The 26,691-nt window shown below is 44.3% G+C and overlaps 1 protein-coding gene across 2 annotated transcripts in view; it reads left to right on the forward strand.

Annotated features, from left to right (window-relative positions):
- Nucleotides 1-26,691, forward strand: part of LOC143923540 (interferon-induced very large GTPase 1-like) — an 89,046-nt gene that overhangs the window by 18,017 nt on the left and 44,338 nt on the right. For both annotated transcript variants that reach the window (XM_077447297.1, XM_077447298.1), the window contains one exon: nt 645-689. In XM_077447297.1, the coding sequence (XP_077303423.1) occupies nt 645-689 (45 nt within the window). The remainder of the gene's footprint in view (nt 1-644; nt 690-26,691) is intronic.

A 26,691-nucleotide genomic window follows, 5' to 3' on the forward strand; every position in this document is an offset into this window, starting at 1 on the left:
TAGAGCCCATACACAATCGGATTTTCCGACAACATAATTCGATCGGACCTTTTCCATTGGAATTTCCGACCGTGTGTACAGGGCATAACAGAGGAAGGGATGGGAGGAAGAGGTGCCAAGCCGCTCATAGTGTAGCACAGTTTTATTCAAAAATGAGATAAATATACAGTAAGAATGCACTCACAAATGTCCAAGAGAGCAGGCATGTACTGCTCACTCTGGGGCTGCCAAGGAGAATCCAATCCATGCTGGAGCCACTACAATGATAGAGCCACTTTGGGAAGAGGTGCAGGGAGCCAGGCTACCGCTGGGAGAAACTGGAGCTGTCAAAGGAGATGTCATACCCTGGTATGCTGTGGCCAATCAGAAATGCGTTTTGGAGGCCAGACCATGCCTCCTTTATCAGCCTTCATCAGAGGCTGATGGAGGAGGCATGGTCTGGCCGCTGAAAGGCGTTCCTGCTTAGTCGCAATGTCCCAGGATGTTTGTGAGTGCATTCTTACTGTAAATGTATGTCATTTTGAATAAAACTGTTCTGCACTATTGGCGGCTTGGTGCCTCTTCCTCCCCATCCCTTCCATTATTTTGCAGCTGTCCTGAGAGTATCATATTGCAGGTATAATCTGCTGATTATTTCTCACCAGCTACTACAAGCAACAAGAAAAAAAGACTCAACAAACCTGAGCAAGGTAAGAAAAATATCTGAGATGAAGGTAGTTTTCACTAAAAACATAATGGGGGTGCTTCGACACTTTTCTTGCCCTAATCCCTTTTGTTAATGTATTGCGCTAAACTGATGAAGCATTTGCAACACTTTTGGTTATCAACTTGTGCCCTAAATTTAGGTAGTCCTAAAATGTGCCACTTTGTAGTGAATGACAGAAAAACTGTAAATTTTTTGCAAAAGTGTCTCATGTGCATACTAAAGGTGGCGCTACATGAGCCGAATTTGAGAAAAGGCCTAGACAGGTATATGAATTTAGTGCATTCTTCACCACTTTTAGAATGCATGAGAGACACTTTTGCAAAATCTGCCAGCTCCAGTATTTATGAATTCCTGTACTGTCTGGTATAACAGGCCCTCTTGGTTGCAAATCAAGTCTTCATTATTCAGTAAATCCTAATTTTCTTCAATGAAAATTTAAGGAACATTTTTGAAAGTTGGAACATTGCTCAGAGCAGAGGTCTTCAAACTATGTCCCATGGACCACACACAGCCCACTGTGAGATTTTAGCTGGTCCATACAAGGGTCAGTGGAGTATCCTCAGAATGAGGATTTAGATGAGTTGGTCTCTTCTTTTCCCCCCAAACATCCATCCCGCAGTCTTCAACGCAGGACCCTGATGTAAGAGGGGACTCTATTTAGAACCTTGATATAGGGGAGGGGTGGCTCTGATGGGGGCCGCAACATCATTATAAGAGATCCCCCACCATTCATATGCTTAATTTGCAAGTTTGTAGGCTTACTGTGTCCATTATGAGGGGTTCCTATCATCTCTGTGCTGAGCTCCTGGTTCTGCACACCTGCTGTGCCCATTATGAAGGCTTCCATTTCTCCTAGAACCGAAATCCAAATAATGAAGGGGGCAGGCCAGAAACAGTAAGAAAGTGGTGCAAAGTAAGGTTGCACTAGGGATGAGCCGAACACCTCGAAACCCCCCTCCCCAGGCCCTTTGGGGCTGGTATGGATATTAAGGGGAACCCTGTATAAAATAAAAAGGTGCGAGGCCCCCAGGCCCTATATACTCTGAACAGCAGCAGTATACAGGCGGTCCCCGGGTTACAAACAAGATAGGGACCGTAGGTTTGTTCTTAAGTTGAATCTGTTTGTAAAGCCTCAGATACGTTTTTTGAGCACAGGAGCAGGCCTTGCTGTGAAATATTAGATCACAAATTGTAATTACGCACCTCTGTTAAACAGGGGCATAATAATTGGGCCTTAGGCGGTGTTTGTGGTGGCACAACACTGTAGCCTCACAGATACTTTTTTGAGCACAGGAACAGGCAATACTGTGAAAATATTAGATCAAAAATTGTAATAACGCGCCCCTCTTAAACAAGGGCATAAAAATTGGGCCTTAGGCGGTGGTGGTGGTGGCACAACACTGTAAAGCCTCACAGATACTTTTGTTGAGCGCAGGAACAGGCCCTGCTGTGAAATATTAGATCAACAATTGTAATTACATGCCCTTGTTAAACAGGGGCAGAAAAATTGGACCTTAGGCAGTGGTTGGGGTGCCCTGAACCGAAAATATTCCTAGAAGCTATTATCATGAAGATTGAGGAGGAATAAGATAGTCGCTCCGCATAATAGGAAAGTCACTCAGCATATGCAGTCTTCAAGGGATCCAACATCCATAGAAAAAATCAATCGGTTACATCAGCATCAGGTGCTTGGTAGCTGGTGATCCAAGACTGATTCATTTTTATGAATGTGAGCCGATCAACAGAGTATGTGGACAGGCGTACTCTGTGATCGGTTACAAAGCCTCCAGCAGCCCTGAATGTGCGTTCAGAAAGAACACTGGATGCAGGACAGGCCAGTAGCTCAATTGCACATTGAGCAGGCTCTGGCCAGTGGTCCATCCTCAAGACCCAGTAACCCAGTGGATTTTCTGGTGGAAAGGTCTCCAAGTCTGATCTTGCCCCTAGATATTCTTGCACCATGTAATTCAGATGCTGGCGATGGTTGCTGGAACCAGACCTGGGCGCTGAGGACTGAAGAAGTGTCAGAAGTCATCAGGTCAGCCGGCCACCTTCTCCCCCGCTCTTTCTGTGATTGAACGAAGCCTCAGCAACACGTTGTTCAGCAACAGGAAATTGTAACCTCCCAGGCTCTGGAAACACACTGCACAAACCTTTCTGCAAGGCCTCCCGAAGATATTTCATCCTCTGCTCCCTCTGCGAAGGCTGGATAAGTTCTGCAACCTTACCCTTGTAACATGGATCAAGAAGGGTTGCCAGCCAGTAATGAACCCTTTCCTTGATACCACGAATCCTAGGGTTCTTTCGCAGGATTTGCAGGATCAGGGAGACCATGCAGCGTAATGTTTGCAGAGGCATTCAATCCTGAGTCCTCTGGGTCACTAAGGATCACATGATCCTCAACCACCTCCTCCCAGCTACATACAACTCCATGGGTTTCTGGGGACTGCAAACGATCCATTGAAGACTGCTACTGAGTGTTATCCTCCACCTCCATGCTGACACAATCCTCCTTCTCTTCTTCTTCCTGTGTGATCAGTGGACCTGCAGGAATATTAGCATCTGCATAAAGGGGGCCTTGAGAGGTAAGGAAGTCGACCTCTTCCTCCCGCTGTTCTGCCTCAAGTGCCCTATTCATTATTCCATGAAGCATGTGCTCCAACAGGAAGAGAAGAGGGACAGTATCACTGATGCATGCACTGTCACTGCTCACCAACCTTGTGGCCTCCTAAAATGGCGACAGGACAGTGCATGCATCCTTGATCAGTAGCCACTGGCGTGGTGAAAAATAGCCAAACTCCCCTGACTCTGTCCTGGTCCCATGCTCACACAGGTACTCATTGATGGCCCTCTGCTGTGTGTGTAGCTGCTGCAGCATTGCCAACGTTGAGTTCCACCTGGTGGGCATGTCACAAATGAGGCGGTTTTTGGGAAGGTTGCATTCTCTTTGAATGTCAGCCAGCCGAGCACTGGCAGTACATGACCGGCGGAAATTACCACAGACTTCCCTGGCCTGCCTCAGGAGATCCTGTAAGCAAGGGTACCTGTTCAAGAACTGCTGCACCACTAAATTCAAGACGTGAGCTAAACAGGGAACATGGGCCAAGTGTGCCTGTCAGAGGGCAGAGAGGAGGTTGGTGCCATTGTCGCATACAACCATTCCTGGCTGAAGGTGGCATGGCGTCAACCACCTCTGAGCCTACTCATGCAGAGCTGACAGAATCTCTGCCCAATGTGGCTCCTGTCCCCTAAGCAGACCAACTCAAGCACCACATGGCATCTTTTTGCCTGAGTGCTTGCGTAGCCCCTTGAACGCCTACGGAGCACCGCTGGTTCAGAGGAGAAATCTGCAGAGGAAGAGGCCATAGAGGAAGAAGAAGAGGTGGGGGTGGGGGAGAGAGCTGTGGCAGAATCACCACTAGCATTTTGGAGGCATGGTGGCGGAACAAGCTCCAACAATACTGCACCCTGTCCTGCATCCTTCCCAGTTGCCAGCAGAGTTACCCAGTGCGCCATGAAAGAAAGGTAGCGTCCTTTTCCATGCCTGCTGGACCATGAGTCAGCAGTAATATGCACCTTACTGCTGACCGCCCTGTCCAACGAGGCCAAGACATTGCCTTCCACATGCTGGTAGAGAGCTGGTATGGCCTTCCATGAAAAGAAATGGCATTTTGGAACCTGCCACTGAGGTACCGCACATTGTACAAATTCACAAAAGGGGGCAGAGTCTACCAGCTGAAAAGGCAGCTGTTGCAGTGCTAGCAATTTGGCCAAGCTAGCATTGAGACGCTGAGCATGTGGATGGCTGGGACCAAATTTCTTTAGACGGTTTAGCAACTGGGGTAGGAAAATTTGCGTGCTAAAATCTGATATTGGTGTACCGCTAGCAGATTGGCCGCATGTACTTATATTAAATACACTGCAGCTAACTGAAAAAACCTGCCTGCTCAATCTAAATCACACTCTCTCTCCATCCACGCCAGCAACACACTACACGGGGCTGCCGTGCAGGCAGCCTTATATAGTGTGGGGCGTGGACTTAGTCTCCCTGAGCCATAATTGGCCAAAGGCACCCTGCCTTTGGCCATTTATGGCTCTCTTAGCTGAAGGAGCTGGGATTGGCCAAAGCATGCAGGTCATGGTGCAAGCTTTGGCCAATCATCATACAACAATGCACTGCGCTCTTACAGTGCATTATGGGGCATTATGCAGGGCTTGAATTTGGTGCGAACGGCCCATAATGTCAGTTTTTCGATGAACGGGCGAACACCCGATGTTTAAATCAAACTTATGTTCGACCCAAACATAAAGATCATCCCTATTAGTCACCTGGGAATTATCTTTGCCTTCTTTGGGTATTACTGTTATATGTGCTTCTAGGAATTGGGCTGGTATTTGTTTTTGAGTGAGTGGAACATTTTTAAAAGTCTTGATTTCAGGATATCTATGAATGTTTTGTAATATTGTAGGGAAGGCCATCTGGGCCTAGGGCTTTGCTTAATTTCATGTCTTTGACCACTTTTTCAAACTCAGTGTCAGAGATAGGAGCTTCGAGATCGCGTGCCTTTTCCGCCGAGATTGGAGAGGGGCTGTATTTAAAAAAAAAAGTATAGTACGTATTCTTTTTTCAGAGTTTTGAGGACATTTGGGGTTTGATGGGCTATTTCTTCATTTGATGAGTATGATGTGCCACCTTTATCCCTGATTTGGTGTACTGTGGTGGCCAATTTTTTTTGTTTTGGGCCACCTTTGCGAGTAGTTTTCCGCTCTTATTTCCTTGTTCATAATATATTTTATGTCTGAGGATGTATTGTCTTTTGGTTTTCATGTTTAATTAATCTACAAGCTGGGATCGAGCTTGTGTTAATTCATTTAGTGTTAATATTGCCATGTTTTGTTTGTGTGCTATTTCTAGTTTTTGGATTTGGTTTGTGAGTGCATTAATTTTAAACTGACGTTCTTTCTTAAGTTAGTTAGCTTTGCTATGAATTCCCCTCTTATGGCACTTTTATGGGCCTCCCACTGATTGAGGAGAGACGTTTCTCAATTGTCGTTATTTGAGAAGTAATCCCTCAAGCAGTTGTTGAAGTATTGGATATCTATTGGGTCTTTGAGTATGGATGTGTTCAGTCTCCATGTTTTGGTTTTTAGAATTTTTTCGGGAAACTCTAGTGTCATGTTGATCTGTTTTTTAGGAGGTTGAGATAAGAGAAAATAGGGCTGTTCCTGATTAAAATTTTTGCATTTGATCGATTTTTTTTTTTTAAATCCATGAATCTACTCATCTTGCTTAATTATAACGCACATACAGAACAAACTACTTTTAGCTGATCTCCTTGTATTGCAACTCTGCATTCGTCAGTGGTAAATGTGGTATACACTATATACAATAACCCGACACTAGTTAGTTTCTACAATCCATGACTTAACTTCACAGTTCACACAAATACATTTTAAATACAAACTGTAGCACTGACGTAAGTAATTTTTTTTCCCACAGTAGCGTGACAATCCCTCCACCTCCAGTCTCACTAATCACCAGAGACCTTCAAAATGTGGCATTTATTTTTACAAAAGGTGGCGATAAAAAATGAGGCAATATGGCACTTATTTTGGCCAAATGTGGCATTTATTTTGGCCAAATATGGCATTTATTTTTCAACTCCCCCCCCCCTTCCCATCATAAAAGGGATATTAAATCATGCAACTTGAATCATATTAACTACTTCATTACTATTTACAGGTATTTTCACACAATCGAGGTACCATTCGTCTTAGGGAGCTCACGCTTGGCAATTTGACGCTACAGTACTTATGAAAAATGTCACGCAGGGGACCCTTCTCCAGTTTGTGTAACAGAATGCCTTCTTTAAGGAAAGCCATGTTGACATCTCTGGAAAATTCCTGGACCTCGGGCCGAATTTCCCATGACACCACATCTCTAAGGAGCTGCTTCTGCTTCCGATCAGTACTCGCTTCCGAGTTTTGTCCCTTGCCAGGTGCTGCTCGCTTTTCTTGTGCACGTCGAATTGCCAATTCTTCTTAAACTCATACTGTAAATTAAATACAAGAAAAAGTTTTGTATTCAGTACTGGTAAAAATTCTCCAGTAAAAGTCTGTTTCCTACACAGGCCAGAATAGATCAGTTTCGGAAAGGGGACTAAGGTGAGGACAGAAAACAGTTTTCAACTATAGAACATTTTGACACTTGAGGAGCATTTCAAGGCTACTTGGGGTACAAGGCTGTTGGGTACCATAAAATGAACGTTAGTGGCCATAACTTCAAAATATACAGTGCTTGTGGAAGTAATAGAAAAAGAAGACATTCTCTTGAAAAAGTGAGATAAATCAGAATGATATAGGTATAAGAACAGTTCTCAAAGAAAACTGAATAAAAACTTACCGATTTTGTACACAACTTGCAGAATATCTTCCACGGCGAAATTGCTGTCACCATTAATCCACTTCTTGAAAAGGGTTACGTTTGAACTAGCAACTTTAGGCATATTGAATTAGGAAAACACGAAAATGTAAAACACGAGTGATGATTTCAGTAATACACCTAAGCTTGGTATGAAGGACGTGGGAAAGGGAGCTGACATACTGTATATATGCCTTTCCCTGCGGTCCTCCCCCCTGCTAATGGATTTTTACATACAGTGTACACAAAGATATACACTGTGGGACAATCCCCCCTCCCCTTTAGCAGCCAATCCACATACACATATACATTCCATGATAAGTTTATCTTAAGGCAGACAGAACAATGTGAGGTCATTAACATTTAACAATGAGACAGCCACAATCCACATTCCCTCCCAATACACAAACAATAGGGAAGTCTGTCAATGACAGTCTGTGTGTGTCTCTCTAACAGACAAGCACATGGAATACAAGGTGTAAGGTGGTATTAAATCTTCATATTTCTATATGAAGACATTGCTGACAAATATTATTGTCCCACTTGAAGAATATTAGAATATTTCTATTTTTTCTTGACCCAAATAAGGCAAAATATGGCACAAAATGTGTCATTTTCCCGAAAATCTGCGAAATATGGCATTTCACCGAAAAATTGGCAAAATGTGGCATTTTAGTATGGCACCTTGGCAATGTGGCATTTGAAGGTCTCTGCTAATCACTCTCACCTTATGTTGTGGACCCCTGTGCAAACAGGTGGTAATGCAAGCGGGTATCAAAAGGGTTAACACAAACCATAAACTTCTCTCACCGCTTCAGTATAAAATAACATTTTTGTGTTCAAACACAAACTACTCACATAAAGACGATAAAAACACAGCATGTAAAGCCAACAATCATGTTAGTTCCATAGGGCAGCAGCGGGTGACGTAATGCGTAGCTCCTCCCCTGTATGCGTTACGTTCAATCAGAACTTCGACGTCACTGGACTCCTCCTCCCTTCCCTTTGTTAGCAGACAGAGTCTTCAGGTGGAGGCAGGACTACTTTGAGGCAAATTTCTCCTTGAAAGGCAGTGCTATGCTAAGCCTGTGCTATCTACCCTGGTGAAGAAGTTTCTTATTTGTGCTCAGCCAGAACTAAGCTGACTCAGGCAGTTAGATAAATACACAGAAAAGTAGACTGTGCTTTTCAATCACAAAGCCAAAAAATCAGAGGTATCTTTCAATGGCATGGGGACACTAAGGAATTAATCAACTGTATTTTTATTTTTTTTTCTTTAGAACAATCCCTATTCAGACATAAATCAGGCCCTCACTGTCGTATAGGATACCATGGTTGTAATAGCTTTCATGACTATTCTGTATTTTACATTTTTTTTATTTCAATTGTTTTTATTGACTTTTTCGCATACAATTAAACAGAATCTATCATGTAGTAAAACACAGTGATGAGGAACATTTGATTAAGGGTGGTTTGGGAAAGCATATCATATATAAATAAACATTATAAACTACACTAAGTACCAGACATAGGCTGTGTGGTGCCGCTCCACCCCACTAAACACCCCATCTGGGAGCAATCTGTGCCAAGGAGAGGCAGGACAGCACAACCTGGCTATTCCTATTGCATTTCCAAGTAGTGAGAGATGAGTTATTCTCATGTATGTTGCCTCTGTGAAGACATGCAGGATTGATGTATGTGAAATCAAGTTTTACACAAAAAACGTATAACATCCCCCTGTTATACTGATCTTGGGCAAAAATGTTGGTGTCTAATCTGCTTGCAATGTTGATGTGCCAAATTACTATTTTATTTTGTTTCACTCCACAATTTCCTTCAACGCCACAGGAATGGCAGACTGTGGCCTCTCACTTTGCCAGCCGTTGAGACTTTCCCAATTGTGGAGGTGCAATTGATGGGAAGCACGTCCGCATTGTCCCACCCCCCAACTCGGGGTCCTACTATTATAATTATAAGGGGTTTAATAGTATCGTGATGTTGGTGGTGTCAGCGACCTATGACTTCCTGTATGTGGACGTGGGGCAAAATGGCCAGATGTTGGCTGGTGGAGTGTTCTCACGGACGGAATTCTACTGGCGTCTCCAGAGTGGCAGTCTGGGCTTGACACCCCCAGAGGAGAATGTAGAAGGACTCTACATTCGTTTGTATTCCTCATGGATGAGTTGTTTGCCCTGGCAAACCACCTGATGCGGCCTTTCCCGATGAGGACCCTGACCCCGGATCAGAGGATCTTTAATTTCCGGCTGGCCAGAGCTAGAAGAGTCGTGGAGAACACTTTTGGAATACTGGCCGGTTCCGCCTATTTTTGATGCCAATTCAATCCACTTGGCGGAATATAAACAAAATCACATTGTGCTTACCTGCTGTGTTCTGCACAATTTAAAAAAAACATTGTGGTCTCAGTTAGCCCAGATGCAGACTTGCCTGAAAATGACAATCTCGCATCCCTTGAAGCTGCTCGTCCTGGCTTGCCCCCCCAAAGTGCCCACGAGGTCAGAACCTAATACATGGAGTACTTTGTGGGTAGGGGGGCCATTGATATCCCAATGTCTGAGAGACTTTTTTTAATACATTTTTCTTTCAAACTACAATAATCTTTGTTTTCATTTACTGCTTGGCTTGGTTTTAGGTGTCTCCTAGGTATTTTTGCTTTTTTTTGTTGGGCCTTTTTCTACAACAGTGCAAACCCAAGTTCTGAGCGAGATGAGGTGACAGTCTCTTCTTCAGATAATCTTATTATGTTGTGGGTCTGATACACACACCTTGTTTTTGTTGCTAATGTATGTAGTGCATTATTGACAAAAATATTGCTAATTTTCAGCACCATGGCAGAAATATGTGGGATCAGGAAAATGGCGTGATTGGGGAAAAGTAAACACCACTATGGGTGTTATTTACTAAAGGCACATCCACTATGCACTACAAGTGCACTGCAAAAGTGCACCTAAAAATGCACCTGGACTGCAAAGTGGATTTGCTTTTAGTAAATAACACCCATTGCTACAGAAAACAACAACTTTACTCCAAATACTGGTTTTGCGCATTGAAAAAGGAAGCCCCACATTGTTGATAATTTCACTTTTTAATCAAAGCACATTCACATGTGCGTTTAGAAAAGGGTTTTACAACAAACCAACATATTTGGTGTATAAAAAACATTATTTTCTGGAACATTTTTGAAACTTGGTGTTTTTTTTTTTCTATTTCAATATGTTTATTGGAAATTTAAGGAGACAAGAAAACAGAATGTGCTCAATGGACGCCCACGCAGGGGCTACAAAGCATGAACAGGATTCCAAAGGGCAAAACACCACAATATATGGACTGGATAATACAGGTAGAGGATGGTATCAGAACTGGCTGTAACACAAATAATCAGAACCCCCTATCCGACTCTGGGGTGGAAGCCCTTCACCCGCTACCCCCACCATGGGGGGCAACGGTAAGTGTTAGAAGAAAGAGAGAGACTACAGAAAAGAATGAAGAAAAATATGAAGAGACTAAAGAAAAGAGACAAAAGACAAGAGGGAGGGGAAAAGGAGAAAGAGAAAAGGGGAGGAGGAAAGGGGGGACTCGGGCACCGGGGCCCCAGCAAGGTAGGTCAGACCAGGCCCAGGCATGCTGCTTGGAGCATAGGGAATTCATATGAAATCCACGGCTCCCAGATTTTTAAAAATTTAGCATGGGAGTCATATACGATGCTGGACATGCGCTCTTGTAGTACCATAGCAGTCATGCGCATCTTTACCCCGTGGAAAGCCACCCGTTGGGTCTTCCAGGCCTGGGCAATGGTCCGCTTAGCTGGTATGAAAAGATAAAAAGCTAGCTTCTGTTGAGGACCTCGCAACCCAGGTATCGGACAGTGGAGAAGAGCTAGCTTGGCATTTCTTCGGATTGTCAAGTGGAAGAGTGTCTGCAGCAAACCAAAGATTCTCGACCAGAACCACACTAGCCTCGGGCAGGACCACCAGGTGTGAAGAACATGAACAGGATTGCAAAGGGCAAAACACCACAATATATGGACTGGATAATACAGGTAGAGGATGGTATCAGAACTGGCTGTAACACAAATAATCAGAACCCCCTATCCGATTCTGGGGTGGAAGCCCTTCACCCGCTACCCCCACCATGGGGGGGCAACGGTAAGTGTTAGAAGAAAGAGAGAGACTACAGAAAAGAATGAAGAAAAATATGAAGAGACTAAAGAAAAGAGACAAAAGACAAGAGGGAGGGGAAAAGGAGAAAGAGAAAAGGGGAGGAGGAAAGGGGGGACTCGGGCACCGGGGCCCCAGCAAGGTAGGTCAGACCAGGCCCAAGCATGCTGCTTGGAGCATAGGGAATTCATATGAAATCCACGGCTCCCAGATTTTTAAAAATTTAGCATGGGAGTCATATACGATGCTGGACATGCGCTCTTGTAGTACCATAGCAGTCATGCGCGTCTTTACCCCGTGGAAAGCCACCCGTTGGGTCTTCCAGGCCTGGGCAATGGTCCGCTTAGCTGGTATGAAAAGATAAAAAGCTAGCTTCTGTTGAGGACCTCGCAACCCAGGTATCGGACAGTGGAGAAGAGCTAGCTTGGCATTTCTTCGGATTGTCAAGTTGATGAGTGTCTGCAGCAAACCAAAGATTCTCGACCAGAACCCCACTAGCCTCGGGCAGGACCACCAGGTGTGAAGAACATCCCCTCGTTGTCCACAATTGCGAAAGCACCTGTCAGAGCTTCCAGGGAAGGCCTGAACGGTGCGAGCTGTAACCCAGTACCAAGGGAATAGTACTTTGTACGCGGCTTCTAAAGTATTTGAATTAAACGAACATTTGGCTACCATTCTCCAGGCTTTACTCCAGTCTTCCAGGTCAATTGGGGCCTAAAGGTCCCTTTCCCACTGGTCCATATATGGGAGGAGTGCTGATGGCGATCATCTGTTTAGGGCTGCATAAATGGCCGAGATGAGGCCTGGGGACCCAGGGGCAGAAAGGCATGGCGTTTTTTTTTTCAAAATGTTTTTATTGAAGAATAAACCAAAAAGACATTTGTACAGGTGATCATCAGTCACTTTCCGGGCAGTACTGCATTGGAATAAATGAGACAAAGGAAAGAATAACAGATATCATCTAAACAAAGCACATGATAACAATTAGCATGACAAGTATACAAGCTAAAACAACTGACATCGTGGGAAAATGAACAGCCTGTGTAGCACAAGAAGTCCCATTTAGTGAGACTATGGTAGTTTTCTTGTGAAAAAAACAAATGCTAGAGTACAGTAGCTAGACAAATGAATAAGACAAGGAAACTGGATGGATCTGCGTACTAACCACTGAAAAGAGGGAAATGGTCGATAAGATGGAAGAGGTTATAACTGGGAAGACAGGGAAGGAGGGGGGGTGGGGGGTTGCGGGCTGCCAAGTGAATGAGACCTGATGAGGTAGTCCTGCGGATGTGTATTGGGTATTGAAACAACCAGAGACGATGATGGGTAGAGAGTGAGATTTAGGGTTGCTGTTCCTCAGGGATCGGCTCATCAAAGGAGAAGGAGAGAGTATGTATGGCCTGTTGGTCATCCAAAGAGAGGGCTGAGGAAATGAAAGCTTGCCATCTGAGTAGGGATGAGCTTCGTGTTCGAGTCGAACGTACGTTCGACTCGAACATTGGCTGTTCGTCCGTTCGGCGAAATCCGAACATTTTGGTCCGTTCGCGTCAAATTCGTGTGCGATGGCGCAGTGCATTGCTGGCTCATGATTGGCCAAGCATGCACTGTGACCCCGCATGCTTGGCCAATCGCAGCGCCAGCAGCGAGGAGAGCCATGATTGGCCACAGGCAAAAAAAGAAAATCAATTGCGGCCATTGTGCCATCAAACTAAGCCACTGTGCCCATCAAGCCCAACCACTGTGTCTATCAAACGCAGCCACTGTGCCCATCAAGCGTAGCCCCTGTGCCCAGCAAGTTCAGCCACTGTGCCCATCAAATGCAACCACTGTGCCCATCAACCACAGCCACTGTGCCCATCAATTGCCACCACCGTGCCCATCAAATGCAACCACTGTGTCTATCAAACGCAGCCACTGTGCTCATCAAGCGCAGCCACTGTGTCCATCAAATGCAACCACTGTGCCCATCAAACGCCGCCACTGTGCCCATCAAATGCAGCCACTGTGCCATCAAACGCAAGCCACTGTGCCCATCAAATGCTGCCATTATGCCCATGAAACGCAGCCACTGTGCCCATAAAAGGCAGCTACTGTGCCCATCAAGAGCAGCCATTGTGCCAACTACCATACCTATCAATTGCTGCCAGTATGCCCATCAATTTCTGCCAGTGTACCCATCAATTGCCGCTCATGTGCCCCATCAAATGCTGCCAGTGTGCCCATCATTTGCCGCTGCAACTGTGCCCCATCAAATGCTGGCAGTGTGTATCACCCCGGCACTTGCCTGTCTCGCAGCGGGTCAGTGGCGGTGTCCTGCGTGCTCCTTGATGTCTTCTTCCGTCCTCTCTATCAGGCGTCCAATCACAGCGTCTGATGTTTCAGCCAATCAGGTGACAGATAACAGACCCGAGCACCTGATTGGCTGAGAGGTGGTTCAGTGTTAGCAAAGTGAATTCCTTCGCTTTGCTAACAAACAATTGAGTGAGCAGCAAACGCACAGCATTGCACCCGCTGTTCACCTTTTTCGGTGCCTATTAGAGTCTATGGCTCTAATCAGGTGCTTCCAAAAAAAACCCATCACTATAATTCAGGTGCCCAGTGCCAGAAAAGGGGCCAGACACCTGAATAGGGGGTGTCAGCGGGGACTATAAATAGATTCATGCAAGGCATGAATCTATGGTGATAGAGCGGTGACAGAAGAGAGGGGGCAGCGCTCCTGCGCCCTTTATGGACGCACTGCCACTGTATGTTATACTTTTCATTTAAAGCCCCTCTCAGAGATAAAATCCACACCCCTGCCTGTTGTAGCCACTTCCTATTGGATGGGCTATGGTAAAAAAAAGGTGGACGTCAGCAGAGAGGATTGGAGGAGACTGGTGGTCCCCTGGGTCGGTGGTACTCCTAACAGTGGGGATGTGGGATCTAGTTTGGGGATTTACGTGGGTATATCTGGCTTCACACAGTAAGGGGGAAAAGGCCTAATAGAAAAAGATAGTGGGTATTTAAGTCAAATAATGAAGAGGTAGAGAAAACATTTTGGGAGCCCAATGGATCCAGCAAATTATGCATTCTAATTATTTTCCTATTGCATTCTTCTTTCTTTTCTCCAGTACCACTACATTAAACTCCCACTTAAATTAATATTTTATTGCTTCATAGGCAGAACAAATGTCATTTGTAATTATATGGCAGAGGTTGCAGTGTGGTGGCACCAGCACCAGTGCCTAAGGCCCAATTTTTCTGCCCCTGTTTAACAGGGGCGTTTAAGTACAATTTTTGATGCAATGCTTTGCAGCAGGGCTAATTCCTGCAAGAAAACTAGAGTATATGGCAGAGGTTGCAGTGTGGTGGCACCAGCACCAGTGCCTAAGGCCCAATTTTTCTGCCCCTGTTTAACAGGGGCGTTTAAGTACAATTTTTGATGCAATGCTTTGCAGCAGGGCTAATTCCTGCAATAAAACTAGAGTATATGGAAGAGGTTGCAGTGTGGTGGCACCAGCAGCAGTGCCTAAGGCCAAATTTTTCTGCCCCTGTTTAACAGGGACATGTAATTACAATTCTTGATATAATATTTCACACGAGGGCCCCTTCCTGTGCCCACCCAGAGTAACGGTGAGGACCACAACCACCAAAGGTAAATTTTTCTACCACTGTTCAACAATGACATGTAATTACAATTCTTGATATAATCGTTCACAGCAGGGCGCTCCAGCGCCCACCAAGAGTCACTTTGAGGGCTTACAATGTTGTGGCAAAACCAACACCTTGTTCCGCCATTTCTGCAGAGCATATAGGGCAGGCCCCTACTTTCAAACATCCAACTTACAAACATCTCCTACTTGCAAACGGAAGGAGACAACAGCAAGTGAGATGAAAAAAGATGGACGACAAAACAAATTATACAGGGGTGATAACCCTTCCCTATGTTTTCCAAAAAGCTTAAAAATAGTTTTTTGGACTGAAGCTACACTTTAAAAATGTACCAGTTGAAAATTACAAACAGATTCAACTTAACACAACAAACCTACACAGTCCCTGTCTTGTTTGCACCGCCTGTATACTGCTGTTCTGAGTATATAGGGCCTGGGGGCCACATGCATTTCCTTTTTTTAATATGGGTACAGGGTTCCCCTTAATATGCGTACAAGACCCAAATAGGCTGGTAATGGGCAGGGAGGGCTACCCATGCCATTTTTCTCAATGATTTTCAACCATATTGCAGGAACCAGATATAACATTAAAACCGCAAGCAGTTTTAAATGGTGTTATTTCCGTTTAATGTCATTTTGTGCAGGGACTGTTCTAAACACGGGAAACACGTGGCACTTCACAGGCATACTACAGACACCCCCCAGGCACCATATTTAAAGGAATATTTCACTTTTTTTCACTTTAATCGTCATTAAAATCAGTGCTCCCGCCAAAACGGCCATTTTTAAAAACATTTTAGGCATTGACCCATGTCCCCTGGGGCAGGAGCCAGGTCCCCAAACCCTTTTTAGGACAGTATCTTGTATATTAGCTGTTAAAATTAGCACTTTTCATTTCGAACGTTCGAGTCCCATAGTCTTCAATGGGGTTCTAATGTTTGTTCGAATTTGGGGTCCGTTCGAAAGTTCTGGTGCGAACCGAACCGGGGGGTGTTCGGCTCATCCCTACATCTGAGAAAAAAGCGAGATCTAGATTTGGGATCTTTGAAGTCTGTGAGGAGACGTTCTCTGAATAGAAGGGTAAGATTTTCTTGCTTGAGCTGGGAGATGGACAGGCTTTGAGGAGAAATCCAGTTCCTGAGGATAAGTCGTCTAGCGATGAGTAGGCAAATCAGGATCCAGTCTCTGGAGGGAGGATGGACGGCCGGTCTTGTAGGGGTAGAGGCCTTGGAGGATAGAGACCAGGGTAACAGTATAGGGTCCCAGTAGCCAAAAATCAGTTTTCAATAAGGTGATCTCCAAAATGAAGGATATAACCTGGTCCCAGAATGAGGAGATGAAGGAGCATGACCAAAAACAGTGTGATAGAGAGGGTCTGGGGGCCAAGGATAGAGGTCAGAGGGCTCCATCTTTGTTGGACTTGGGGGAGAGGAAACGGGACATATGCCCGGTGAGCTATTTTTAGCTGAGTTTCTCTCCAGGTTTCGTTTGGGGGTTAGGCGGAGAACCTCCCGGAAGCCATGGAGGAGTTTTTCGACTAGGTCGGAGTCTGGGAAATCTTTACACCAGATGGCCACAGACGATGACAAGAGCGGTGGAGAGAAGTCCCTTAGGAGAGGTTTGTATATATCTGAAATGGAGTATTGGCCAATTTGGAGCAGGCGGTCCAGGAAGCTTGATTTGAATCTCAGAGATTACGTTTTACATGTGCTGGAGAGAAAGCTGATGCATTGTTTATAGTAGAAAGCGTGAGAGGTAGGTAGAGAGAACAAGGATGATACGGTTGAGAAGGGCAGATGAGGAATTACATAGTGTGGAAAATTTGGAGAGGTCACGTTGCTCCCATATTTCGTAGGATTGGTAGTGGAGACCAGGAGGAATGCAGGGTTTCCTTGGATGGGCAGGTGAGACGAGATGAAAGGCTTGAGGATTTTTCTGACCTCTCTCCAAGCCAGTGCCGTGTCCCACAGCAGAAGATTGTGTTGATGCAGGGGAGGGACAGCTTTCCATTTGCAGTGGAGGAGGGCCACTAAAGAATAAGGGTGGGCAGATTCGATAGCAAAGTTTGAGTGACATGATTGTTGAGTTATCCAATCCAGACTGGTCTGTAGCAGAAAAGCAAGGTTATATATTCTAATATGAGGTAAGCTAATACCCCCTTCACTCCTAGGAAGGTGAACTTTCTTGAATGCTATACGGGGCTTTTTGCCTTGCCAGAGGAATTTGGAGATTTGCGAGTTAAGGGCCAAAACATCCTTATGTTTTAGCAATAAAGAAATAGTTTGCAGAGGGTACAGCAGTCTGGAAAAGCTGATCATTTTAACAAGGTGACACCTTCCCATGAGTCACAGGGGGAGATCCATCCAGTTTGACAACTCCTGATTAAGTTTAGTGAAAAGAGGGGGGTAAGTTAAGGTGGTAAAGTTAGGAGGGCAGTTTCCCTATCTTTATACCCAGGTAGGTGATATGTGCCGGAGCCACCTGGAAGAGAGAGTGATGCCTGCAAGGGGGTGAGGAGTGGGTGCCAATAGGGAGGATTTCGCTTTTAGAATAATTGATGCGGAGTCCTGAACATACCCTGAAGCTTCCGAATATATTTTTAATGTGTAAGATGTCAGTAGCAGGACTTGATGTGAAAATGAGGACGTCGTCTGCGAAAAGGGATGTACGAAGTTCCATAGATCCTACAGTGATGCCTTGTAAGGGAACGGTCTGGGAAAGATATCTGGAGAGAGGTTCCAGGGTGATATTAAAGAGTAAGGGGGACAGGGGGCAACCTTGTCTGGTACCCTTGTGGAAGCGGAATTCCTCAGAGAGGAGTCCCGCTGCCACCACCCTAGCTGAAGGGGCTGTGTATATGGAATTGATGAGATGACAGAAGGGGCCCGAAAAACGCATTTTAGCGAGTGACAATAAGAGCCAGTCGAAGCTGACATTAGCAAAAGCTTTCTCTGCATCTAGGGTAATGAGGGCGTAATCTCCCTTAGGGTCCCATTTAGCTTGTTTGAGGGCTAAGAGCACCTTACGTATGTTCAAGGTGGGTGTGCATCCTTTTACAAAGCGGGATTGGGCAGGGTGTATGAGATCAGGGAGGATGCCCACAAGCCTGGAGGCTACGATTTTTTATAGGATTTTTTCTTTTTTTTTTCACAATCAAAGATTTTATTGAAAATAAGATCATGTTTACAGTCAATGTCTGAATACAAATATCATTGCAATCAATCTGTAAACAACATAACATAACATATAAGTACATCTCCACTGTGTTCATATTCGGTTAGCTGCTAGGTTGGGTTAAGGACACAATTGAAGACGTAAAGTAGCGTATGATGTTTGGGGACAGTTGAGAACGATATGGAGGGTGTGGGGAGGGGGGGAGGTAGGGGGTAAGGAAAGGGGGGTGTGGGGTGTGGTCATCCCATCGCTATCATTCATAACTCCGTTAATAAGAAAGGTTCTATCAAATATATAAAGGTGCATACAAACTAGTGCTAAAAACACAGTTGACTAATTGGTTGCACGTGGCGCTATTACCTGTGTACCTTTCAGTAAACGTTACCTCACCTCCTAAGTGATCCTATCTCAAACCATAAAAAATGTGATAAATGACAAACACATAATTATATAAATGCTTATCACTCAGTGAATACCCAAATTTACATTTAGATTATGTATACAGTGACATAAATAAGCAAATGTGAATATAGTCCATCCACCGAACATAAGTAAAAAATCTACAATATATAAAATATCCAAATAATAGACAGTCTTTCTATAAATGCGTGAACAAATCTCCAGTGTTCAAATTTCTTTATACACGTGACTCCTTCACCACACCATCCGTGCTTAATAGCCCCCCTTCGTGAAAAAACTCACCGACTGCTAAGCCTTACACTCTCGTGTGAGGCAAAAAGGGCTTGCAACAGATCTCTCAAGATGTAATTCAGATATCAGCACATCCGATTTAATCTTCTCCAATTGCACACTTCAATGTATATATATAAATACCTCAAAGAGAAATCACAGAGGGAGACCCCAATAGTGTAATACTGCAATCACTTTTTAATGTAAAAAATCTCACTCTTTATGCACTCACATGAACTCAAAAAGGTAAAATCACTTCAAAAGAGTAAAAAGACTCGCTTCACAATTCCACTCCACAGCAACATTCTGAATACGTCGGGGCATTGGTGGTCACAGCGGACTTATTAGATACGGTACTGGATCGCTTAATCTCACCCCTCCTCGTGCGTCCCGCCTGGTCCCACACAGCAGGTCCGTTCGAAAAAGGGCGCCTTCAAGTCAAATGATTCAGTCCTCTTAGTCCTGTACCTCCTTCCCAGCTCCGTGTATGTCAGCTCAATATTCACCAGATAGCCACGCCCCCGACATGTTTCGTCATATCAGACTTAATCATGGGATTGGCTATCTGGTCTAGCATCCCACCTTATATTGCCCCATCGTCCAATCAGCTCACTTCACTATCTATCTCACATCCCTATTACTGGGATGTGTCCTAGCGTCCACACTATGCGCCGAAGCCAGATCTATGATTTGCGCATGCTCAAATCACAGCATTCGATATCCCCCTTTCGAAAACTGATATTCGAAATATTCGATCCGAAAATGCGCTACGGTCTCCGGTGCGTGTGTCAAAGTTTGCTAAGTGCGTCGAAACATTCGACCATAGATGTAGTATTCGATATTATGTAGATTCCGCTCAGGTCTCCAATATTGCCACAGGCTGCGTACCGCTAGGTCGCGCGTGCGCCGCGATCGAGACTGCGTGTCCCCATCTCCACAATACTCAAGTGTTGGATTCCGTGTCACCATATTCTATCACCAAAAAAAGTGCGAAACCAATCGCAATCCCTCTGGTGATGTCAATCACCATCAATAGTGTCTCTCCATCTACGCGGGCGGTATTTTTCTACATTATACACTGTACTCAGTCAACTATCAACTCACTTAATCAATGTGTCCTCACACAGTAGGTGAACCAGTCTGTTTACAGATATAGACTGGTACACTACTCTACCGCCGTGTCACCAATGCGCCAACGTTTACAATGATGATTAACATATAATATAAATTAACCAATTGGTACACGTGTTCATTACTATCCTGGAGCATTCGATATGCAAATCTAATTAGATCCAAATGAAAATGCATATATATCTGAAGCAACATCTAAGGTGCAAATACACAGATAAAACTCCAAATAAAAATACTAAAAATTTAAAAACAAATTAAAACGGATCCTACTACTATTAGCCTAAAAAGAGACATAATAGGCACCCTCATAATATTCTCAGATCTCCCCCATCAATAACTTCACATCTGTTATAAAGAATTGGAGATCAATAATTGGTAACCTCATATACACTTCCATATCGGAGTTGCCACCTTCCCTCTATAATATTTGAAAGACCATTCAGCCCCAGCAATTAATGCAGGGCTTACCCTACTCACAAATCCAGGGTGCTGATTTCAAAACACACTGTCACTATCCATACTTATTTGGCTAAGAGTCACTAATGTAGCAGTTCAGGTCCAGTTCTACGTTCATACCCCTTGGATGGAGGCTCTTCAGCGAGAAGATCCACCTGGTCTCCCTTTGCGACAAATCTCTAACTCGATTAGAGCCCCTCCAAGAGGGATGAACATGGTCTATTCCACAAAACTGCAATAAATTCGGATTTTGTTGGTGATATTCTTTGAAATGTAGTGATACGCTATGATACTGGTAACCCTTACGGATGTTAGTCAAATGTTCTGAGATTCGTACTCTCAATAATCTCTTGGTGCGTCCTACATACAGTAAGTTACAGGGGCACCACAGTAGGTACACGACATGTGACATATTGCACGTCATGAATTCATTAATATCAAATGTTTCACCCTCACTGTTAGTTATTGAGGTGATTCCCCTGTTTACCTGCTGTACAGTCCTACAACAGATGCATCTCCTACATGCATAAAAACCTTTCAGTTCACCCGAAATGGTTACTCGCTTGGGGGGGTCCAGAATCTTTTTTACAACCCTATCACCAATGTTGGGTGCCCGTCTATAGATGAACCCCGGGGTTTTGGGTACCACACCCCCCAGATGTTTATCCCTTCCCAAAATATGCCAATGTGTCCTGAAAATTTGCTCTACCTCTCTAAACTGATGATGGAAATTAGACAGGAATCTTAATTGGTGTTGTGCCCCCCCTCCTTCCTTTCTCCTCCCCTCCAGGCAAGTTTCCCTTGGAATATTCGCAACTGTCCCAATAGTTTCATCCAAGGTGGTCTCTGAATATCCTTTCTGTATGAACCTCTCTTTCAAGATTTGGGATTGGGCTACGAAATCTTCTTTAGTTGTACAGTTCCTGCGGACCCTTAAAAATTGTCCCTTAGGGATGTTTCTAATCCAGGATGGATGATGTCCGCTCTTCGTTGTTAAATAGCTGTTCCGGTCTGTGCTCTTAAAGTACACTGTGGTATTAAATCTATCATCCTTTCTCTCTATCAGGAGATCAAGGAAGTTTACCACAGTGGAACTAATATTGAACTCCAACTTAATATCATTAGAGTTGGAGTTCAATCTCTCCAAAAAGTTTAAAACTGAGGCTTTAGTTCCCCCCCATATGGAAAACAGGTCATCTATGAATCTGCGATAGAAAATTAGCTGTGGGCACTCAATACCAAACACATATCTATCCTCCCACTCAGCCATAAATAAGTTGGCAAGGCTAGGGGCATATTTAGCCCCCATTGCCACGCCAACACTCTGGGCATAGAAGGTCCCATCAAACCAGAAGTAGCTGTAGGTCATGCAAAACTCTAGTGCCTGGCCCAAAAACACCTTCCGGGCATGCGGGATATCCTCCCTTCTGCTCATAGCCCAGTTGAGTGCTAGTAGGGCATCTTGATGTTGAATAATAGTGTATAGGCTAGCTACATCAGCCGTAACCAAATACACTTCCATGGACGAGGGGATGGAGATCATATTGAGGGATTTTAGCAAATCTGTTGTGTCCCTCAGATATGCTCTTGTGTTTTTCACACTGGGTTGGAGTGATCTATCTAAATATTCTCCCAGTCTAGAGGTAACCGATCCTATCCCATTCACAATAGGACGTGGTGGAGGAGCCACCACATCCTTGTGAACTTTGGGCAAGGTGTAAATCACTGGTATCCTACAGGCACTAGGGACCAGATATTTCTTTTCTTTTAAACTGAGTACTCCCTTCCCATATCCCCACTCCACCAAAGCCTCTAATTGGTTCTTATATTCATCTGTAGGATCTAAGTTTAGTTTTTTGTAGGTGGTGGTGTCCCCCAACAGCTCCTTCAGCTGGTCATGATAAAATGATCTGTCGAGGATCACCACCCCCCCCCTTTATCTGCCGGGCGTATGATAATATCATTTTTTTCTTCTAGGGATTTGATCCCCTCTTTAATATACCTTGGGTTCACGCCCTTACTAACGGGGAGTTTTTCCAAATCATTTAACACCAAGTTTTTAAAAACCTCTACAAAATGATTACCAGTCAGCTGCGGGTTGAATAGTGACCGATTTCTCAGTCCACTATCCATTTGACTACTAGGATTATTAATCCCTAATTTCGGAGTATTGGGGTGTAACAAGAAATATTTCTTAATATTTAAGGTCCGAATATATTTGTGTACATCGATGTATAAATCGAACTTATTCATACTCTGTCGTGGAGCACATTTAAGTCCCATGTTCAGAATATTCAATTCCTTCTTATTCAATGTCACCTTGCTTAAATTAAAGATACCATTATCTAAGTGTCCCTCAGTCTTTTTCTTGGATTGTTTCCTCCGTCCTGCCCTGCATCCCCTCCTCCTCTCCCCATTGAACCTCCTTGTTGGATGGGCCCATTTCTCTGTCCATTGGGCACAGCTGGAGTATGTCCTCTCGGGGTTGTCCCTCCCCCTCTTCCCCCTCTCCCCCTCTGATTTAAAAAAGGGGGAGGGGGAAGAGTCCGAGGTGGGAACCCAGATTCATTTCCATCATCATATGCCAGAGGCATAAACCTGTTATGTAATGGTATCGAATTACCCCTTTCTCGATTACCATCATACCCATATTCCTGTCCCCATCTTTGATTACTTTGGGGTGCAAATTGTGCTGGGTAGAGATTCCTATCTCCATAGGGTGGTGGATAGTCATAGTAGTTCACTTGATAATCATTTCCCCTTTCCCTTGAGTGTGGCCTGGGTGAGTAATACTCACCATAGGAATTTACTCTACCCTGTTGTGTGTTATTATACCCTTGGCTGGGGGTCTGAATTAAGGGGGTTTTCTTATTATTCGTCTTACCCTTTCCTGCTTCTCCTTTATTCCCATACTTGGAATTGTTAATTTCCTTAATTGGGGGTTCATTAACACCGGTAGATCCTTGAATGTTTATAGCCTGCCCTCCATTTACCTGCCAAGCATAGATTTTATTGTTTCTAAAATCAGTTACATCTCTATTATATTTCTTAACCTTCTTTTTCTGAATATCCTTATCCCATTTTTCCAGTTTTTTCTTCATTGTCTCATTAAACTCTCTCATTTGGTTGTTGTCTCCCAGAGGTTCCAATTTTATTTTCATTTGTTCAATCTGTTCCTTTAATTTAGCCAATTTTATCTCTTTCCTTTTTAGGACTAAAGCTTGTAGCTCCATACCCATTTTATTAAAAAAGGTGAGCCACTCATCCATAAAAGACTGGTCATTTAGACCATCTTGTGGACAAACTTCCCATCTCAGACTTCTGAAAATGAGACCCTCTTTTAAATATTGTTCGAATGTGAGTACATCCCACCAGGTTTTAACCTGTTTCTCTAGCAAATGGTCTAAAGTTTTCAAAAGACCTGTGATGTCTTCCTCCTCTTCCATCATTTCATGGTTATTGGAGAAAATGTTAGCTGGATTAATCTGCCGTGAGGCTAGGTAATTAATAGCCTCCATCCCTTCACTAGTGAGTGTAGGAAGCAACACCCCCCTTCAAGCTGCTCGTGATTATCTAAATGCTATATATTTCTGAAGATACACACACAACGAACCCTTTACCTAGTGTATCACCACAGCGCTCAAATGACCCAAATTCTACACCTTAGCTGCCACTTATTACAAACTATCAAATATATAAAGGTGCATACAAACTAGTGCTAAAAACACAGTTGACTAGTTGGTTGCACGTGGCGCTATTACCTGTGTACCTTTCAGTAAACGTTACCTCACCTCCTAAGTGATCCTATCTCAAACCATAAAAAATGTGATAAATGACAAACACATAATTATATAAATGCTTATCACTCAGTGAATACCCAAATTTACATTTAGATTATGTATACAGTGACATAAATAAGCAAATGTGAATATAGTCCATCCACCGAACATAAGTAAAAAATCTACAATATATGAAATATCCAAATAATAGACAGTCTTTCTATAAATGCGTGAACAAATCTCCAGTGTTCAAATTTCTTTATACACGTGACTCCTTCACCACACCATCCGTGCTTAATAGTCCCCCTTCGTGAAAAAACTCACCGACTGCTAAGCCTTAGTGTGGTGATACATAGTGATGGCCGAACGGTTCGCCCGGCGGTCGTTTCGCGGCGAATTTCCGACTTTCGCCGTCCGCGGGTTCGAACGCCTTTTTCCGTCGTTCGCCCCGGCGGACTTACGTGTTTAATGTATACAAGAACTTTAACCTTTCGTGACACGTTTATCATGTGTTACAGGACAACCAATTGAGACATGACAGCTCATGGACACTTGGACATTCCCCCTAACCTATAAATACACCCGATCCGGTGGCCATTTTACATTCTTTCTTCTGTCACTGTAGGGAAAGGATCCTGTGTGGAGTAGGGACAGAGAAAACGCTAGCTATTTGGTACACAAAAGTTCTTTTCAGGACTGGTATAGGTGTTAGGTCAGCAGCCTGAGTTTCTTTTGTCAGTTTAGATAAAGGGACAGAGCGCTGTATGCTGCTATTTTAGGGACAGCTCAGCCAGATTAGTCTTTCTTCATCATCATCATCATCATCATCATTAGCTGTTACTATCAGGTCCACAAAAGAGCTGTTCCAGCTAATCGTTCCAGCCTACTCTTTTTTGCCAATTTGTATAGGGACAGGCAGGAAGCAGTGTGTCAGGCAGTGAGGATAATTTTAAAGACTTGCTGTTACTATTAGTTCCACAAAGGTTCTTTTCAGGACTGGTATCAGTGGTACGGTAATAGGCTTGTACACGTATAATATTCTTTCTTCCAAATATAGAAAGAATATTATACTTGACTGCTGCCCTTCTGCTGCAGTCTGCTAATCATTCACAACTCACTTGTTCCACAAAGCTCTTTATCAGGACTGGTAACTTGGTCTGTCTAGGGTGCTACGGTACATAGGCTTGGGTGCGGTACAGTCTGCTGTTCTGTAAGGACCGCTATCGGTCCACAATACATAGGGTTGCCGTGCACTACTGCTGACCGCTGCCCTATACTGCAGCAGTCCTTCATTGGTATAGGGACTGACGTACAGTCTGCTAATCACTAACACACAACCTGCTTGGTCCACAAAAGTTCTTATAAGGACTGGTAACTTGGTATAGGGTGCTACGGTACATAGGCCTGAGTGCGTTACAGTCTGCTGTTCTGTAAGGACCGCTATCGGTCCACAATACATAGGGTTGCCGTGCACTACTGCTGACCGCTGCCCTATACTGCAGCAGTCCTTCATTGGTATAGGGACTGACGTACAGTCTGCTAATCACTAACACACAACCTGCTTGGTCCACAAAAGTTCTTATAAGGACTGGTAACTTGGTATAGGGTGCTACGGTACATAGGCCTGAGTGCGTTACAGTCTGCTGTTCTGTAAGGACCGCTATCGGTCCACAATACATAGGGTTGCCGTGCACTACTGCTGACCGCTGCCCTATACTGCAGCAGTCCTTCATTGGTATAGGGACTGACGTACAGTCTGCTAATCACTAACACACAACCTGCTTGGTCCACAAAAGTTCTTATAAGGACTGGTAACTTGGTATAGGGTGCTACGGTACATAGGCCTGAGTGCGTTACAGTCTGCTGTTCTGTAAGGACCGCTATCGGTCCACAATACATAGGGTTGCCGTGCACTACTGCTGACCGCTGCCCTATACTGCAGCAGTCCTTCAGCGGTATAGGGACTGACGCACAGTCTGCTAAACACTAACACACAACCTGCTTGGTCCACAAAAGTTTTTATAAGGACTGGTAACTTGGTATAGGGTGCTACGGTACATAGGCCTGAGTGCAGTACAGTCTGCTGTTCTGTAAGGACCGCTATCGGTCCACAATACATAGGGTTGCCGTGCACTACTGCTGACCGCTGCCCTATACTGCAGCAGTCCTTCATTGGTATAGGGACTGACGTACAGTCTGCTAATCACTAACACACAACCTGCTTGGTCCACAAAAGTTCTTATAAGGACTGGTAACTTGGTATAGGGTGCTACGGTACATAGGCCTGAGTGCGTTACAGTCTGCTGTTCTGTAAGGACCGCTATCGGTCCACAATACATAGGGTTGCCGTGCACTACTGCTGACCGCTGCCCTATACTGCAGCAGTCCTTCATTGGTATAGGGACTGACGTACAGTCTGCTAATCACTAACACACAACCTGCTTGGTCCACAAAAGTTCTTATAAGGACTGGTAACTTGGTATAGGGTGCTACGGTACATAGGCCTGAG

This window comes from Lithobates pipiens, unplaced genomic scaffold, assembly GCF_037356315.1.
Source record: "Lithobates pipiens isolate NorthernLeopardFrog02 unplaced genomic scaffold, aLitPip1_a1.2 Scaffold_22, whole genome shotgun sequence".
Classification (NCBI taxonomy): domain Eukaryota; kingdom Metazoa; phylum Chordata; class Amphibia; order Anura; family Ranidae; genus Lithobates; species Lithobates pipiens.